This window comes from Bombus vosnesenskii, unplaced genomic scaffold (genome assembly GCF_011952255.1).
Source record: "Bombus vosnesenskii isolate JDL3184/JDL3185 unplaced genomic scaffold, Bvos_JDL3184-5_v1.1 scf7180000016272, whole genome shotgun sequence".
NCBI lineage: Eukaryota > Metazoa > Arthropoda > Insecta > Hymenoptera > Apidae > Bombus > Bombus vosnesenskii.
In genome coordinates, this window is record NW_022884341.1 from 112204 (window position 1) to 131651 (window position 19448).

General features: G+C 38.0%; 2 protein-coding genes across 12 annotated transcripts in view; both read left to right on the top strand.

Annotated features, from left to right (window-relative positions):
- Positions 1 to 738: 738 nt before the first annotated feature.
- Positions 739 to 2706, top strand: LOC117242248 (replication factor C subunit 4). The gene is made up of 6 exons (XM_033508768.1): positions 739 to 940; positions 1010 to 1285; positions 1664 to 2057; positions 2131 to 2244; positions 2425 to 2508; positions 2568 to 2706. Exons 1-6 carry the CDS (start codon positions 828 to 830, stop codon positions 2658 to 2660), a joined length of 1074 nt encoding a protein of 357 aa, XP_033364659.1. The 5' UTR covers positions 739 to 827; the 3' UTR covers positions 2661 to 2706.
- Positions 2707 to 3110: 404 nt separating this feature from the next.
- The window catches only part of LOC117242242 (catenin delta-2), a 47652-nt gene continuing 31314 nt past the window's right edge, over positions 3111 to 19448 (top strand). For 10 of the 11 annotated variants that reach the window (XM_033508748.1, XM_033508752.1, XM_033508753.1 and 7 more), the window contains exon 1: positions 3111 to 4515. The gene's annotated coding sequence lies outside the window, so the exon portion shown is untranslated. The remainder of the gene's footprint in view (positions 4516 to 19448) is intronic. The other variant, XM_033508749.1, reaches the window with a different exon arrangement.

A 19448-nucleotide genomic window follows, 5' to 3' on the forward strand; every position in this document is an offset into this window, starting at 1 on the left:
CTTGAAAGAACGTCAAGAAAAAATATCACATGTTTAAACAAAAATTTCGTTCACATAAGAAATATACTGTTGGCCACTATTCATTTAATGTATACTAAACCGCATCAAATCCATTGTGTAAATTAAGTATTTTTTCATACACAATCGATTTTGATACTCCATTTTACGCGATAATTGAACTTTTACGCGTATTCGATGATCACGGATTGAATATTACAATTATTGATTCTAATTTTTTAAACTGTTTTCGATATGAGCAGTACGAATATTTAACAAAAATAAAGTCAATGAACCGAGTTATAGTATCGAATACATAATTCGCATAGCAATTATGATTAAACGGTTCTAAGAAAATTCTTGTTTTTGTCTATCATATGCGTAATTAACTAATACAGCCAATTCACTCCTTTATTTACAACATTGGTACGATGAATAAATGGTAAATTTGTTCGTTTTGTAACGAATGTAAGTAGTTGCTAATCTAACAGATATTTGGAACTAGGACAGTATTTGCATTCGATAACGAAGTCGAACAATCGTTCAAATTTCTTAAATATATGTTTTTGCAATTTGCATGATATATTAAATATTTATAATCATGTGTATTTGCGAAAAGTTAATGAAATCAATGATAATTATAAATATCATTGAAAACAACTGAAATTTCTGTAGTAGCAAAGTATATGTAGTTAGAATGAGAATAACTTATTTTGGAAACTTTTAGTCGTAATGTTGGTACAATAGTATTTAGAAACAAAATGCGCGGGAACGAATTCCGTTTTATTTCTTAAGATTATTTCTTTGGGAAAGTTCAAGATAAAAGAATTATGCAGGCATTTCTAAAAACTGGCAAATTAGGGCCTGGTGAGCCTAAAAAAACTTCAACTTCACGTTCGAAGGAAGAACATAGTGGTTCTGCAACGCCATGGGTTGAGAAATAGTAATAGTTTACTGATATAACCTAAATTGCATCGATTTGGTAAATTTTAAGATTTTGTTACTTTTATAGCCGACCAAGAACTGTAGAAGACGTTGTTGAACAAGCAGAAGTAGTAGAGGTATTGCGACAATGTTTAACAGGTGGAGATTTTCCAAATCTATTATTTTATGGCCCACCTGGTACTGGTAAAACAAGTACTATATTAGCCGCGGCTAGACAATTATTTGGTAGCCTTTACAAAGAAAGACTACTGGAATTAAATGCTTCTGATGAAAGAGGTATCCAAGTTGTAAGAGATAAAATCAAATCTTTTGCACAACTTACAGCAGGTGGTATGAGAGATGAGTATGTTCATCACCATATTAATCTTATAACCAGTGAAGCCAATGATGATTAGTAAAAGGTCTGAGAATTACAATAGAGCTATGTATACAGACTATTTAAAGAATATAGTTGTAATCAGGAATTACAAAAGAAGAATTTTGCAATTCTTATTGCCAACTAAAAATCAATATGCTTTGAACAGGTTGCCAAGTATATTATCAAGTTTTAAATTTTTGGTTCTGTATCAGAAGCAGACAAGAATTAATGTTTATCTTTAATAGTCCTGTATATTGTTCTTGTAATTTTTATGATAAAGGCACAATCTGAGGCACATCATATACAAAAAATTGTAAATACATTAAATGAGAATTTGGTATAATAGTAATATTTCTGTTTTAGTGGGAAAAGTTGTCCACCTTTTAAAATTATTATCTTAGACGAGGCAGATAGTATGACTAATGCTGCACAAGCTGCACTTCGTCGTACTATGGAAAAAGAATCTCATAGTACACGGTTTTGTTTAATTTGTAACTATGTATCGAGAATCATAGAACCTTTGACTTCTCGTTGTACAAAATTCAGATTTAAACCATTGGGAGAAGATAAAATTGTTGAAAGATTAGAATATATATGTAAAGAGGAGGACTTGAAGGCAACGAAGCCTGTCCTACTAAAAATTGTCGAAGCCTCGGGTGGAGATTTACGACGCGCTATAACGTGTTTGCAGTCCATTACAAGGTTGAAAGGCAAAGGCATCGATATTACTGTTGATGATATCATTGAAATTATTGGGGTAATGTACAGTTCTTATTTTAAATAGCAAATAGAGACAATATTGTTTTATTGGCATAATAAAATAATTGTAGATTGTACCTGATAAATGGTTGGATGATTTAATGAATGTATGCAAGACAAAAGATTATAGCAAGGCAGAGGAATTTATTGATCAATTTATGTTAGAAGCATATGCTACATCTCAAGTGAGCTTTATTTATTACATAAATTATTTATTAACCTCTTCGGTACGACACTTGTCTCCGCATAGTGTCATTTGCCGATCGCGAGCAAAAGCGATTACGTAGTTAAAATGATAAGAATAGTTAAAATAAAGAAGTTAAAACGATATATATATATTTTGTACATCTAAACAATTTTTACAGGTTATTGAGCAGCTCAGTGAAAGAATTATATATTCCAATGAATTAACAGATAAGCAGAAAACTCTCATTGCAGATAGACTGGGGGTAAGATTATAAAATTACTTACAACACTACGCGTTATATATTATTTCTTTTGTTTTCAGGAATGTAATTATAGGTTGCTAGATGGTGGAAGTGAATATATACAACTTATAAATCTTTGTTGCGGTATTATAAAAGCTTATGAATTAGTATAAAAGTTGTTTTTTCAAATGTATTAATAAATATTTATTACTTTTTCTATAAATTTCATTTCATTTTGCCTATTTAAAATAATACACTGAAGTTACTCGTAAAGTGAAACAACATTACTAACGTCGCATTCCCTGCATATGTATAATTTCCCTAGTACTAATTTCACATTCTTCTCTATGTAGAAAATTTCTTATTTTTATAATACTAGATATTGTCGAAACAAAGTATTATAAGTTTAACGACAGCTTCGTACTCGATTAATGTGTTTAAAAAGCACTATAATTGTCATTACAGTTACGAAATAAAATTTAAAACACGTTAATAATGAGGCTTATAATCTAGGGAAGAACCGATTTCCAAGATCGAACGAATGTAATTCCGTCGCGCAACCTATCGGCAAGCGGTGGCGAACGATGCAACGGTTTGAGAACCACTGTCATCGGCGTGTAGGGGCGTCGTTGCTGCGTGCAATGTGTATCGTGTAGGCGTTGGCGAGGAGGAGACAAGTCGGGGATGTGTCCGTAAAAAACTTGCGGTTTCTGCGTACTCTGCCGCACGTGCACGCTCGAAATCGTGTTCCGTGAACGATCGAGTCCCGACAAAATTATACTGCATGCCTGCATCGTTCGAAAGCGTATTGCGAACGGGTCTAACAATTACAGGCAAGGAAAAAAAAGTGTAGCCAGTGCTCCGTATATTCTTTCGTTTCTTCGAAAGGCCGCGTACCGTGCGTATATATTTCGGTCTTTTGTCGCGGACGTTTAAGACGCGAGCAAATAACTCGAATCAGAGAAATCGTCTATTTGATTCTACGGAGACGAACGACGTGCTGCAGAAACGACGCCCGTACCAGGATGCTAGGACATCTCCAAAGGGCCATTGAGTTGATTGGTGTTACTCGTGTGAATTGATTTCAACTCGATTCGTAGTAAACGAGAGCAAAGCCTTGCAACGGAAAGAAGGAAAGAAAGGAAGAAAGAAAGCGCGAAAGATTTGTGTCTACAGAAAGATAAAGATAGAGAAACGACAGGGAGGAACCCGAGGAGAGAAAGAATCCGACGGAGAGTGTGTGTACAGGAGATGTTCGGAATCTTGAGACAAGATCCTGGTGCGGGAGGATTTCACTATCAGCGACTACGATCGAACGTATTATCACACGGTGGATTCTTCGGCGTATGAGACAGCATTCACCGGTAGGTTCGTGGGTCTCTCTCTTGTTCTTGTGAACACGGTTGACTGTGTGTGTGTGCGTGTTTTTCCCGGCGAGGAAATCTCGGCTGCAACGGCGGCGGCGGTGGTGTCTACTGGCATGAGATTTTATTGTCGTCCAGTCGGCACGCTCTCGTCGAACTATCAACGCCGAATACGTGCCGTGTTATTCGTGCAATTTTTTCTGCGTGAGTCAGAATAGTTGGTTCTTTTCCGTGATTTCCCTTTTGTGCCGAATGAAATCGCTGTTCGACCGACGGTGACAAAGGATATACTTACGTACGACGGCAAGAAAATATTTTTCAGTATTCCGGCACTCTCGTTTCTACGTTTGTCCCTGAGGCTCTTGATGATATTGAGCATTATCGTCACCACGGTTGACAGTGCGACTCAACTTTCCACGTAACCGTATCTTCTCTCTTTTTAGAGAGGAATCATAAATATATCGGCGCTGAATCGTGTTCGTGAAAAAACAGTGTTGTGGAAGAAAACGTGCGGTGGACAGAGAGGGTGGATGACACACGCGGGACGCGTATCGGCCGGCCGAGGGAACGAATTTGCGGATTCGTCGCCGGTATATTACGTCGTGCGACGAAGCTTCTTGGAATGTGACGAGGGACTTCCGGCGTGGGAAATATCGTAGAAAAGGTGAGCGATTTCAATATAGCGGTGAATTGGCCTTTGGTGGTTAAGTTGATTAGTTTCTTATCAGATACCATCCGCCGTTAAAACAAGTATTTGACACTATAACTACCAAGCTTGTCTAAAAGACAAATCATTTCTGCAATTATAAATATGTGAGTGTTGTTGATAATATTGATATTTTTATTGAAATAAAAGCATGATTACGTACAGTTACTTATTTTCGTTATATTACTTTAATTCTAATTAAGATTGTATAACATATTTAGCTACATATCAAAAGCCGGTTGTCGTAATATTAATATTAACGAGACTATGCTTTCTAACCTGTAAACGCAGTTGCGTGAAGAAAGCATTGATAAACGCTAGACCGTAAAGGTATATGACTATTTCAGAGAAACTGATCTTTTTAGGAATTATGTATCTTTATATATACGATTTACACAATAGGAAAGTAGTTATTAACTTTTAGACAATTTATCCCAAATGAGAACAGCATAACCCAAAAGTAAAAGATTCGGGTAAACAACGCGTCAAAACTGTTTTAGTTTACCATGTATATCCAACTTTATTGTTGCATATGTACATGATTATGTTTAATTCTTGTTTTTATCTTATTCCTATTTGTTATTATAAATGTGGAAGTACTTTAGGATATTAAAAAAAGTATACATTTCGAATAGTTAATGGTTAAAATACACTTCACATCTGTCTAGCGTATATTTAATTCAACGATCGTTGAGTCATTCGAATTTTTCACCGATATCTACGAATCTTGAATCGGCATCTTTATCAATAAGTAAATTAATCTAATGATGCGTAAGCAGATATCGACGCGATATTACATTTGAGTCACGTAAAAATTAAATTGGTCAAGCCAAATTGCTAAGATAAGTTGTAGCTGTAAAACTGGGAAATATGAAGTATAATGATTACAGATATTAAATATGGTACTCATCAGTTTGATTCCTAAATGGCTCACACTTGATCTCGCGAATTACGAACGGTCGATGTAACTTATATCGATCAAGAATCGGAGCTATTGACAAGGTAGTAGGAAATGATTGGCGTCGCGAGTGAGTTTTCCGATTGTCATATTGTTTCCGCTATTATGTTCGATTATTGGTTTTTGGAAAAAATCCTTGATCGAGTCGATTGTGGACAGGATTGCACTTGTTACTTCGGTACAATGGCATTTCTCGGGGGAGTAGGCGTGGGCATTGTTTTTGTTTTGAAGCGTACGCGACATTCGATGCCGCGCGTCCAACTCATGCTTGCCAACGTAATTCAAAGTGGTAGCATTCAGCAGCGTGACTTATGGACCTTTTGAGGATATACGCTGCAACAGTTAGTGGTATTACCCATCTATTGATACCGCCTGATGTACAGAGGAGCAGAAAGGTTTGTTCGTATGGAACGTCAACTATAACCTAACTGCGAATAGATACATGTCTTATATAATTTGCCATGGTTGCAACTTCACAGGGATTAACCATTTCGCGGGTACAACTTTTTTGTGAGGAAGCAAACACTTCAATACAAAGTATATCGAATAGAGAACATATGTTTATTTTAATAAAATCAATTTATTTTTCTTTTTATCATCCCTTACAAATAGGGATAATGGTTCTCCTCGTTCATGTTAGATATATTTTAGTAAGTTATTAAATTTAAAGAACTTATTTACTTAGTTTATATAATATAATTACGTACATATAACATAATTCAACGTAATATATTTACATATGTTCAAGTTAAAAGGGGTAAGGAGTTTACAGGTGTAGAACATCTTGTAACTGGTGATACAACTGGAAAAGGGTGATTCTTGACTATATTGTGACCTAACAACAGACATAAATATCATAACTGTTTAAAATTTTTGAGTTATATTTTACAACAAATATACAGGATTTGCGAGAAAAGTTAATCTGTGCCAATGCTTTTGTTCGTTATCGTGTAAATTATCTAATTTTATTGTACGATAGTTTTCTCACGTATATACATAAATCGTGGGTGTCTCTTTTATGCAGATAGAAGGAAATTTCGAGACATCGTTTGATGACGCACACATGCTGGTCCGAGGTATATTGACCTGAATGTGAGAACACGAATTAACCCTGCATTTGCAAGCGCAGGATTTAATTTCTTGTCCAGAGCATAGAGTGACAGGATGCTGCTAATGCTGATTACTCTTTGAACTAATTCGTTCAGATTAAAGATTTATTTTCAGTCATCTTATAACGTTACACGTATTACCATTATATTAGTATATAAATAATATGCCGATCGATATTGCAATGATAATTAAAACAGATAGAATGCTACGTTATTCACATGGGTGCCGATTTACGATTATCGTAAATTAATTTCTCACTGTAAGCAGATAAACGATCGTAACATAACGGCGCAGCTAATTAGAGAATAATATCATATTTAGCATATAATTTGCATACAACTAATTGATTTCAGATGCTAATCAACCATTGTTTTAATAATTCTAATTTAATTAAACACCGATTCCATGGATGCCACATATATTGTCCATTCACAATATAAGTTAAATAATGATCAACACGAACACAGCCGGATCATCGACACGAACAAGCTACGTTAGAAAGAATATCTACGAATTAATGCGACGCCAAGCTGCAACAACTATGTTAGCAAGAAAACTCGTAATAAAAGCTTACAAAGTGAGCATCGCATCGTGCGAGTTGCTTCTGCGCTTTCAGAACGCATCTCGTGGATACCCGGTCTCTGTTTATATCCGGTTAGATAAGAGGCGAAGTTGCATCGTTCCACAGCATAGATATACACGATGTACGAACTACGTATATACATACATATGTATATATCAGCATCTAAATTCGGCTGCGTGTTTCACCATTCGTCAGGAACATACGATAAGCTTCAGCCGCCTAGTTGCACAGATGAAAGTAACGAACGATCCCGCCCGTCTTTATCATTCGATGATGAATAATCCGCTGGAGATCGTGAAAAGTGTAGTTTCTTGAAAAGCGAGCGTGCGGTCAGAGCAGTACAAGTCGGAGCAGTAGTCAGAGGTTTCGTCGCATCTCTAGATTCATCGGTCACGGTAGCAAAACAGGATAATCTTTCAGCATTCACCGAGGATGTCGATAAACCGCAAGCTTGCTTGACTGGAACACCGCGGTTCAGCCGCGACCCGATAGAGCTTGTTACTGTTTCCCCGAATAATGCAACGCAACAAGTTGCTTAAACGGCCAATAACAAGGTGACCTATAGTTCGGGACATTTTTATGGAGGATACTAGAGATATATTAAAATCCGGCAACAAGTGGCGGCTTTTTACAGATATGGGTTCTCGAATCACTTTACGACCTTTCTTTTGGTCATTATGAGGGAAAGAGTACTTAGAAGATAGATCTACTGCGATTTCCATCTGCTTCTACTTCAGCTCCGAAACGAAAGGCAATACGCGAGAATGAAGGAAATCTGTCTTATTCTCGTGTATGGTTTAGGCAGTCGTGTCTAATGTCTTTCAGCGGAAGATATGGCATCGCAAACGTGACAATGTTCCGTTTGAAACAAGCTTCAGGGTAGTCTATCGCATCTGGCGTTGTGTGCAACCACGTGCTTGCCAGATTTCCTGCTACTTTCAGTAGAAATATTTCAATATGCAAAGAACACTCGGAAGTTTGGATTTATGGTGCTGCACGGACCAAGACTCGCGCAACAATGTTGCTCGCTCTAGAATGCTTGCTCTCCGGGGAGCTTGAAAAGTGGCTGAAGAATCGCTTTATGGCTTCACGATGCTCGTGGATGTGAGCTGTGTTCTTTCAGAAGAGAATTCCAACGATTTCCATTAGCACTTTTTCTCCGTTAACACGCTCTCCTGTTACATGGACTTTCGGTGGCTTACGATAATCCATAGAGAATATTACTCTCTGTATCGTTCGAGTGTAGCAGATACTAATCTAATTTTACCACTTGAATCTAAAACTACTTCCAAAACGCTTATCTTTCTCCATGGTAGGTATGGTATATGTTAAACATTCCAGTGCATGGACTGATAATTAGGTTTCTAGAAAGACACGGTTCTCATCTAGACACACAGAACTTTGATCTAGAATTCAATTATCTGTAGCATCGTAGGTATGCATGTACCAAAGATCGTAGAAAGCGATTCGTAGTCTTCGCTATTCAAGATTAGATTCACGAGACAGAAGTATATCGTAGGTATACATGGGGTGTTTCCAAAAGTAGGTATCAAACTGTTAAAGCATGTTTATATCGTGAAAAGAAGCAGAAGATCTTAATAAGCGTTTCTAAAGTTTTACCCCAGCTTTTTGCAACTTCCTGCAAATGCAGTTGTATGTAGCAATATGTCCCTTGTGCCTATCGACGGAACCACTGAACCGGTGAAAAGACTCCCTCTGAGAGGGCGAAGTGAAAAGTATCGTTCGATCGCTTCACGGAACAACTGTGCATTTAATTCGTAATCGAATGATCAGTGGTCGTGACGGTGCTTTGAATCGGTTGGGTGTCCCCTTTTCGAGCTACGAATAGATTCCGTGCCCCCGTTGAGATATATTCAGCGTTCAGAACCGACAGAAACGTTGACCAGTGGTGATTGTTCGCCGCGGAAATGACGTTATCACTGTCACATGTGTGACTGTTGTATCGGTCAGTTAATCGAGCCGGTCGAATTATTAAATCGACTACTGACTACTTACCGCGTTAGATCTAATATAACGACGCGAATCGACGCGTCTTTCAGTGATGAAGAATTGTTTGGTCACTGATGCACCGCGTCGAGGAGCGACCTCTTGGTTCTCAGAACGTACCAGATATGTAATTGCATTCTTTCTTCGTGAATCTTGTGCCCGCGAAAGAACGTCTTCTTTTGTACTGTGTTTGTGAGAATAGAAATCGTTTGATTGAAGCGACCTGCAAGTTCAGAGTGTACAGAGTGTTTGTGAGCAACTTTGAATTGGGTTCTCTCTTTTGACGATATTTACGAACTGGAGTAAAACTCATTCGATTGTCGATTTGAAAGGTGGGAGTATACAGAGAACGATCCAGAACGGAGGTTTTGTAGATTCTTGAGTTGTTTCACAAATGTGATTTGCATTGCACGTTCATTATTTTAATATTCCATGATATTATTATATGTCGTGTAATATCTATGTTTATAGATAATAAAGTTTATTCGATCTGATAAATTCGCAAATTGAAGCTGTCTCACATTTTTACTACTATTGTCGCATATCATATGTTGCATTATTTCGATTATCTCTTCCTAACACGAAATTGACGCGACTGTTCCGTGTTTGTATTTTTACGTTTAGGCAAAATGGCTTAGGAAGATAATAGAATTATTACTTAAGACAGACGCATTTCTGATGAAAAAATGTGCAATTTTAGAGGAGGAGTAACCACATCTTTTAGTAAGTAATTAAGAAAAGCTGTGCAAGTGCAGATTATGTAGCTATTACAAAAGAGATCACAATTCAACGAAGGTTGGGAATCGCTAGTCTGAAGGAAGCGCACAACTCAATTTGCATTAACCTAGATTTCACTGATTAAATTTACATATTATTTCATCTTTCGTTTCGTTTTCGCGATAAAATTCCTTCATACCACCGCATGCATCGTCCAAGGGTATCACAAATGCTTCTCATCAATTACCCCAAACGAATTCCCGATTTTTCCCGCCGAAATGCCTTGTCAGCATGTAAATCGGTTAAACTGGATCTACGGCGGATCGATGGAGGAAGTTGTCGGATACCGCAGATCGGACCGACGAATAATTCATAACTGAAGGGCACGAAAAGGAGATATATAAGTTGATGGCTATACCGGAGCATAAGCATAACTACGCTTTTGCAAAAACCGCGAGCTTATCTCTTTCATCTTTCGCAGCAACGTTTTGTTCGCTGCATTAGGAAAACGAGACTGTGCCGACTGTTTTCTCCCGTGAATCGACGAACTTTATCTCCCTGAGAATTGCTTAACGAGAAAAACCAGGGTGTGTATCGAGCCGCGCCGATTAGGCCACGTTTGTTACAATTGATAGCCGATAACAGATAATTGCTACGATTTTCTTAATCGGTTCCAAAGACGATACGAGCTAGCTATCGCTGTAACTTTAGTATTGGTGTCGTTCTAACTTTGTCATTTCATCGAATTCAAACGCAAAAATTGAGAAATATATTTTCAAGACGTAACATTTGAAGAAAATGCAACGAAAGTATAGTTTATCCGCTGATCTTCTTAAAATATCTGTATATTCGTTCACAAATATATTATATATATTTGAAAGAGAAAAAATTATAAAAAGAAAGTACAAAAAGGAGACAAAGAAAACCCGAATACTCGCGGAAGCGATATCTATCGACTGCATCTAATCTCGTTAAGCATTGCGGCTAATGTTCCCAGAAACGAAGAAACACCGACGCGACATCACGTTCAGTATACTCAACCGATACTTATTACGCCTGAACAAGATTCTTTCCTTTGTAAATCGAATAACAAACTATCGGGCCAATTATTTCTTCATTAAATCTGGATCGAGACGCGCCACGAAGAAGGAATTGCACGCGTCCGGTTGTTTGCCTGCTGGTAATGACCGAGTGTATAATTTACGAAAAGAGCAGAACACGAGAGGGAGAGGTACGTTGGCCGAGCCATTCAGGTGAATAAAACCGGCACTGGTCCCATGGGAGACAGGGAGTAGGAAAGGAATTCCATAAATTTTTAAAGAGGCCCCAAAGAAAGAATGGGACACGATTACCGTTACCTTTCAACCCAGACAACGAGCCTCGTTATTGTTTCAAATCTCAACGCGTCGGTTTGCCGTGGTAAAATTGTATTTTATATGCGGCTCCAGGCTCTTGCTTTCCGAGCCTTGTAACAACCCAGCGACGACGGTGCAGGAAAGCTTGGCTACGAATCGAATACATATTCTTACCTTAAGACGATTAAATTCAATTTTTCTCTCCAAAATCTCTCTTTTAATTCATTTCGATAACGATAAAAGTGGAGGCTGTGATGTCTTGATCGAAGAGTCCAGGTCCTTGCTAGTTAGAATCATATAAGAGACCATAATTTTATTTTAATGAGACTACGTCTGATTAATTTGAATTTAAGCATCGCTGGACGATGACCCCATCGACAAAGTTTCCACCGTCGGCTCTATCGGGCTTTTCAAGCCCAGTTGAACACCGAACTCCGCCCGGTCCAGAAACATCCTCTCGTTGGGGTAGCTATTGTCGCTATTGCTGAACGATCTTCGCGCGACAGAGAAGCATCCTGAGGAATTGAAGGCGCTTCGGGAGGGTTGGTTGCGGTATTCTGGTGTCTCTTGGAAATGGTCGGATCAAACTTTATTTTATTAAAAAATTGGATAAATTTTTCGACGAGATGGTCTCAAGGTGTAGTAACGAATATACTATGCTACATTTGACTTCTTGTCGTACGTTAGCGATAAAAATTTTCTCTTTGTACGTGAAAAGACTGCTCCAATATTACCACTACCGCAAACCACATGCGATATCTGTGTAGAAATCACGACTTGTTCCGTTTGTTTCTACCCGAAATTCTAGGCAGAAATCTAATATTCTGAAATTCTGAAAGAAACGCCAGTAGAAGAATAAAAATTCGCGGATGTGTAGAAGCGCTAGCAAACGCAGGTCCAGGTTTATCGTTGGCTGAAATTAAAGGATTCCTTCCTATTTCGTGTCAGTAGGATGAGCCTAATCCTTGGTGGTGGACTTTTTTCCGCGGATCCTGTTTCAACCTAACCCCGCGGTCCAAGCCTGCGGCTTGCGTTTCCTGAGGCAAACGTGTTGGAAGGGGGAAACGCGGGAAAAGAGCGGAAGGTGGGCGTTACACGGCTATTCTTTTGCTCCCCCCTCCCCTGCTTGAGTCGCGCCGTAATTCCCGTACGTCGGTAATTAGATCAGAGTTGCGGCCGGTGTACTTTTAATGAAACCGGCCGTCGCGTCGGGAATAACTCACCGGTTAGTTTTCCCCTTCCTTCTCTGGCGTTTCTTCGAGCTCGACTGTCAGAAAAATCGCGAACAGAGAAACGCTGCAGAAGAAAGAGCCGTGTCAAACGTGCTAAAGTCCGGGCAGAGTTCGCGTTAAGATCAATAATCGACTCTTCAACTTCTAATGCCCATTCGGTCGATTAAGAGCTCCAGGTGCTCTCGAATTTCCCGCTTGCTCGTTGCGCCTCTCGATTAGCACGTTCTCTACCAAGGTTATCTTTGTGTGGTTTTCTATTTAGATCAGGTGTACTGTCGCCTCTGTGCTTATTATTAGGTTATTCCATAAATAACTCGGCTTTTTGTGCTCGTGTAACGACCTTAACGTCGTTTAATATTTCGCACATGTATTTCGCAAGTAACACAAGACAAACGTGTTTTTTTAGGAAAAGCAAAAAACTATTTGAAAGCTTACAAAATATTATTTACCAAACACATAGCGTTGGCAAAAAGAACGACCTGTAGGTAACGAACATTCGTCAAATATTATTCTCGTAATTCTTTATTCTTAGCTCTGGAAATCATGTACCTTTGCCCTGGCAAGTCATGTCATCTCCGTTTGACTGATTCGCATTTTTACTCCTGGGAGTAAAAGCATCGTTCTTTGACGTGCACGTTTCATTTCTCAGGAGAACATATCGGTCGTCGCGTATCAGTTTCCTTTTCGTTGCGGCATTCATTCGCTCTTCCTACACGCTGTACGTATTGCAAAGTAGCTTTCCCAATATATTTCTTGAAAGATCTTCAATCAATTCGACATCAGCTTTTCTGTCTATCTTCTTCAATTATACGATACGACATATTATAAAATGCCGATTTCAGTCCTTTCTAAAGTTCAAGTTTCTCTTTTGCTTGCAAGTTATTCGCAGTTTCCACTTTGGACAAGATCAGCAGGCACGCAAGCTGTCCACGAACTGTTCGCTAACACTTCTGGTCAATGAGTACGCGGGATAAAAAGAAACGTGCGCAATTTGTACGCCGTTTAGGCGATTCGTGGGCAGCAAACGAGGGTAAGTTGGTTTGCAACTTTGATACTGGGGATATGCACGCGGGTAGAAGCACTCGGGTAAGCCGTGTGTCGCGACTCGGCCTGATGATTTCGAATGCGCGGCTGGAAACTTAAATTAGGCGTCCCCAGGCAACGTAACGCAGCACGCTAATTAGACGGTTCGGATTTACCGCAACGCAGACAAGTGTTTGAACTACTTACAGAGAGGCTAAAAAAATGGCCGATTTTTGAACGATTCCATTATCTGTCTTGGGAAACGCGATTAAATTCCTAGCGATAAATGATCGATTTCCATCTGATATCTTGGATTGAAAATGTTAGTGTTGAGGTTATTTGATGTATAAACAGAGAAACTCGTGGATAAATTGTAAGGTAGCAAATATATTTTAGTACAGAAGTGTAATTATAAGTAGGAATACAATTTGAGCTGGTCAGATCCGCACGCTAGCAGTGTTACCCTATAACTGAAAACCCCATAGTCAACGTCGCCTGTCTGCTGTTTATGGTCTGTCTTCGTCGCATTCTTTTGTCTATACGCTGTCGATGGCTTCAGTGCTTGAGAAAACTAAAAAGACCAGATGTAGAGTTTTCTTAGAAGCGGTGACCACTTCAACAGTTAGTTCGTTTCTCTTCGTAACATAGATAATTATGAAGAATGCGTTTATTCTCAAGTGGCTGCATACCTGTGTTCTATTCGCTAGAGTATAAAGTCAGCAATTTCCCCTAAATCATAAATAACAGAAAGTTCTTTGCTTAGCTTTAGTTATATCGTTGCTTCATCCCGACCCAGTATATTCCATGGTAACGAAGGACATAAGGCTAGAATCTCACGAACTAAGGGCGAAAACAAGTTTATCGCGCACTCTTGGGACCTCGCCACGTTGCAATGCAATAAACCGGAGGAGCTCTTCACTTCTTCGGCTCGCCAACGCGAGGAAAAACTGATTTTCCAGGTTGTCGGTCTATCATTACAACCCGTATACGGGGTGCTTTCGAAAAATAAATCAACTTCTACCCTGCCTTCTCGAATAACCGGAAAAACGAATTTGAAAAAGAAGCAACTGGTTTCATGTTAAAATCCAGCACGATGCTCTGTACGTTACACTTAAAAAAAAAAAATAGCTTGGTAGCAATAAGAATGATAAAGCAAGAGGTAAACGATCGAGGAGCATCTTGGAGTAATATGACGCAGCTTCTGAGTGCAACCATGCAAATGCGTCTGCACTTTTGCTCTTTTAATGGAACCATGATTTGATAAGACAAAACTGTCTCCATTGTGCAAAATTCTTCGTGAAAGACTATTCGAAAGGAAAGTTTCATCGCCTACAGCCATTTTCTAACCTTTGACTATGAGACATCGCGAAAATTGCCCATTCTATGATCTTTGGACTATTGTAGGATAATAGAAGACAATTCTCTCGAGCGACGAATTCTCGAGTGATCTGCGTTCAAAATGATCTTTCTTTATTCCCTCTTTTTCCCCTCTTTTCTCGTAAGTTATCTTTCATCGTACCGTAACCTGGTCCGATTTTCCTTCAGGAATAAAGACTCCGACGAACTGAATCGAAGATGAGAATTTCCGTGCCTTGCTCCACATTTAGTGGCGCATTTAAGTCTCTTTCGGTCCTTTTCCGTGCTCGATCGATCGCATCAAGGCTTCGTTCGATTTCAGATCACTTTTCGTATAGTTCGGTCGGTGTTCGTCTTCTGCGATGGCGGATAAATTGAATGAACGCGGAAACTAATTCGATCTTACATCTTCTTTCATTTTTCTCATAGCTTCTTTTCTCTATTTCTTGTCTATATAATAGACATACTATAATTTTGAACTTGAAACATACTTGAAATACTATAATTTTAGCTATCTTTAAGCAACGGTAGCTCCTTGTTATTTGCGTTGTCCGATAATTTTCTGATTCGGAAAGATTGAAACTATTCAGATTTTAAATAAAATAAGCTCAAAAGATATCAGATGTCGTGGGTCGAAGAAAACACAAACACGAAGGAAGCTGTTCACAATTTATGGACGTCGATTTCGGGTCGCGATAACATTCTCGTAAATCAGGGTAGATTTATCGTAGGCCAGTCCTTAATGATAAATTAGTGGCGCGATAAATTAGCGGTGTCGATGTTGTGCGTATGGCTCACTCGCGAACTGAATGACTGGAATTTGATGAAGCTGTAGCGGCATTCGCGAAATTCGATCCGTCCAATGACTGGTCCGAGTGCCAATTGTCTTGTGTAATCGTGCGTCTGATTCGCATTTTTTGCCTTTATTTCCTTTTTCGTTTTCCAAATATCGAAGCTCAGATTTATTTAATTTTCTCGTCTTTTTAAAATTCGAGATATTGATCCGCGAATGAATTAAAATTAAAAGATTGAACCAGATTATTATTTATTTATTTTTATAAATAAATTATTTTATATTTTTAACAAAAATAGCCGTCTACATTTCGGCATGACGAAGATTCAACGAAGTTTTCGTCAAATGGAATTGAAAAATAGCGCTGGCACGATAATCTGGATCTTCGATTGCGAAATAATTCAGCTTCGTGTACGATTAACGATTTTTCAAGTCGTCTTAAAGTGCTACTTTCGTTGGCGGGATATCGCAGAGTAATTATGCAACGTTTGCGTTGCGCCGTAATCGCTGCTTAAACGTTACCTTTACGATATTTATCACAGCCATTAAACAGATGGTATTTCAGGTTGAAATATTCAAAAATCCACTCGTGTTTCGTTAAATATCAGTGCATATGAAATCAAGATTTTTCATATATCACAAAATTTAAATTAAGATGTTCTTTTTCTTCAAGATATTTATGTAATTAAGGCAATAATAATGTCATTATTCCAGATGTATAAGAGTCATGTATTGCATGAACATCTGCGATAAATCTTCTTATCACTGGAATATGCCTACGTGAATTGTAGGAAAAGTATTTTTCTTCGATGTGACTAATAGTAGACGATAAGATACGTTTTATGAGAAGTATGAATCCATCAAATTTAAACTTTGAGCAATCTAATCAATAAAAACTTGTCTGTATTAAAGATACAAATTGTATTACCTTCCATTTTCAATTTACATAAAGGAAAATTGATAAGTCGAGTCCTTTCTTATTTTCCATTCTTCGTCGTGTTTCACGAATTCTTAAATCACGCGAAATAAAGCCAAAAAGGATAGCCGTGATGAAAGGGCGGCAGGATATAAAAGAAAGGTGTTTTCACTGTGAAGCGTAGGAGATGTTTCTGTGTGGATAGGAGGCTTTTTTTGTTACTTTTATGCTCTTCCAAAACGTTGCGTTCTTGCGCTCCATACGATCTAAGACCGGGCCACACGAGCGTTGGAACGACGTCCGTTGCGTGACGTGCGTCGTAGAAATATATTGCCGTATAGTGAAGCCCACATAGGAGAAACGTGCGTCACTGTCAGTGTTGCATTGCAACTTGCGTTACTTTTCCTCCAACGTATTTACGCTAGAACGGACGTTGGATTTTCTGGTGCACGTTCTGTACACCCGTGAATGCAGCAGGCCACACGAATGTTTGCAGGACGTGCGTTACGTGCATACGCATTTTGTGGAGAATGCTTTACTGATGGTTCCGGTTGCAACAACTGTCGAATTTCTTTATTGTAGACCATCGTTGTTGCAAAAGACTTCTGTATTGAATATTTGTGGAAATATTATTTTGTAGATTTTGGCCTACTCCGAAGTCATCTCACGTCTTTATCCCTTTTAGTGCCGACAGAAAGAATTGTACTTAAGCGAAGAATACCGAACTAATTTGATGTAATTTGATAAGGTTTGAAAAGGAAACATAGAAAAAGATAAGAATCATCTTTACAAAATTCAAAAAGGAACATATTACAAAGAAAGGGGGGAATAAATTAATGCCAATAGTATTTCAATATTTGTTGGAAATCGTACTAATAATACTTATTCAAAATCATTAAGAAAGATGGAGAAATCAGTATTTCTTTTATAAACAGTATTTGCGATTAAGAGAAATAATTGCTTGGTCATAGTTTGATGTAGAAAGTGTAGTATAAAGTATAAATACTGCATTCTCAATTATTTGTAACAAAATTTCTAATATCAAAACACAAAACTAAATGATAATAAACAAATGATGCGCAGCAAGCGTCAGAAGGATTACTTGCTCCAAAACAAGTGATTCGTGTAGCTAGTATATCATTGAAATAACATTCTAATATTATCAGAAATATTTATAATTATCCGGCTATTGAAAATGTGTAATATTTACTTATTATTACTAACACAAATAATTTATTTAGCATTGATGGTTACTAATGTATACATCGTGTAATCCTTTATTGCACAGATTACAAATTGTGCGTGATTTTCGCACAGCTCCACCAAAAATTTTATTTTCGAAACATAAGGAGATATATTTGTTCTAAACAGTGTTATTAGAACCTGTGATTACGGTCTCAAGTAAATCTTTCATGTCGAAATTTTATCTTATGGCATTGGTGTATACACAGTCTCAGTATTGAGTATCGCGAAATATAAAAAAAGGTTAAACCCATAAACAATTTTTTAAATTTGTGCAACATTTCACGTAGGACTTCTGCAGAGAAATCCAATCATTTGTAACGTTTTATAAATTTATTTTGAGATAAAGTTTTTTCGCGATGCGAATAGTAAGACGTCATCGCATACGCAACGATATATCGTCGTCAGTACTTTACGTAAGTGTTGCTAACAACGATATATCGTTGTTCGGCACTAAAAGGGTTAAAAAATGTTATAACGCGACAAGAGGCAACGTTCTTGCCCTGTACCCAGTGCTGAATCAAGATGGGGGGGGGGCGTTCTTTCACTGCCGCCCTTCGCGACTAATAAGATATAAAAATATCAATATTATCATATTCTAAAAAGTTGTTACATAATTAATCTGAATTTGATTATTTAAGCTATAGTATCAGACAGAGATATTATAGTATAAATTACAACCAACTAAATATAAATTATAAATCAATTTTAAATCTTGTAAAAAAAAGATTCAACAATATATTTATGTACTTTTATACAGTTTGACCTTCCTCTAAAGGCTCCAGATTCCGCCACTGGCTGTATCTCCTACGTTCGTACGAAACGACGTCCGTTGTAACAGATCGGTTGTAGTCCCAGTCGAAGGGTACATTTTCGTGCAGTATACTTTTAGTCTAATATAAATTCATAAGTCATGCAGTCGATTGTTTACGAAATAGGAGGTAGATCGTAAAGGAAAACGAATGATCTTGTTATGTTCTAAGAAAATTTGTACTCAAGTGTCAGGTACCTATACCTAGTAAAAGAAACCTCTTAGTTCTTTGATGAAAGTTCGTTCTGCAATTTTGTTTACACATGATAAATGACGGTATTATACATGAAAGATATTAGCAGCATTATCGTATTCGTTAAGCAAAGTTTTATCCCAGTTCGCGACAGGTGACAGCAAATTTCCGGGTTCTTTCCACTGCGCAAGAGCTTTTCTCGACTTGGTCGTTTTTTCTCCGTCGAATCTGTCGGTGACCGGCGAACTCGATGAATACGAAATTTATCCGGTGTCCGTGGCAAGGCCAGGATCGCTAATTCCTGGCCAGCCGTCCGGTAACTTATGAAACGTAAGACTTTTTTATTTCATTATTTCTCGTCAGGCCTTCGTTATTTTTCCGCGGTCAGACTCTTAACACGTATGCGCGAGAAGACCAGGTAAAACGAGGGTTGCAAAATATAGGACGAGAAATAAAAATGTGGCAAAAAATGAAATAAAATTCTTACGCGGTAATTACGATGGTAAAATATTAAAATACGTAATGGTCTGGCAATAAATATTTTTCCAGACAGCGCAGCGTGCGACGATGTGTGCGCACGTGTTATTGCAGACAT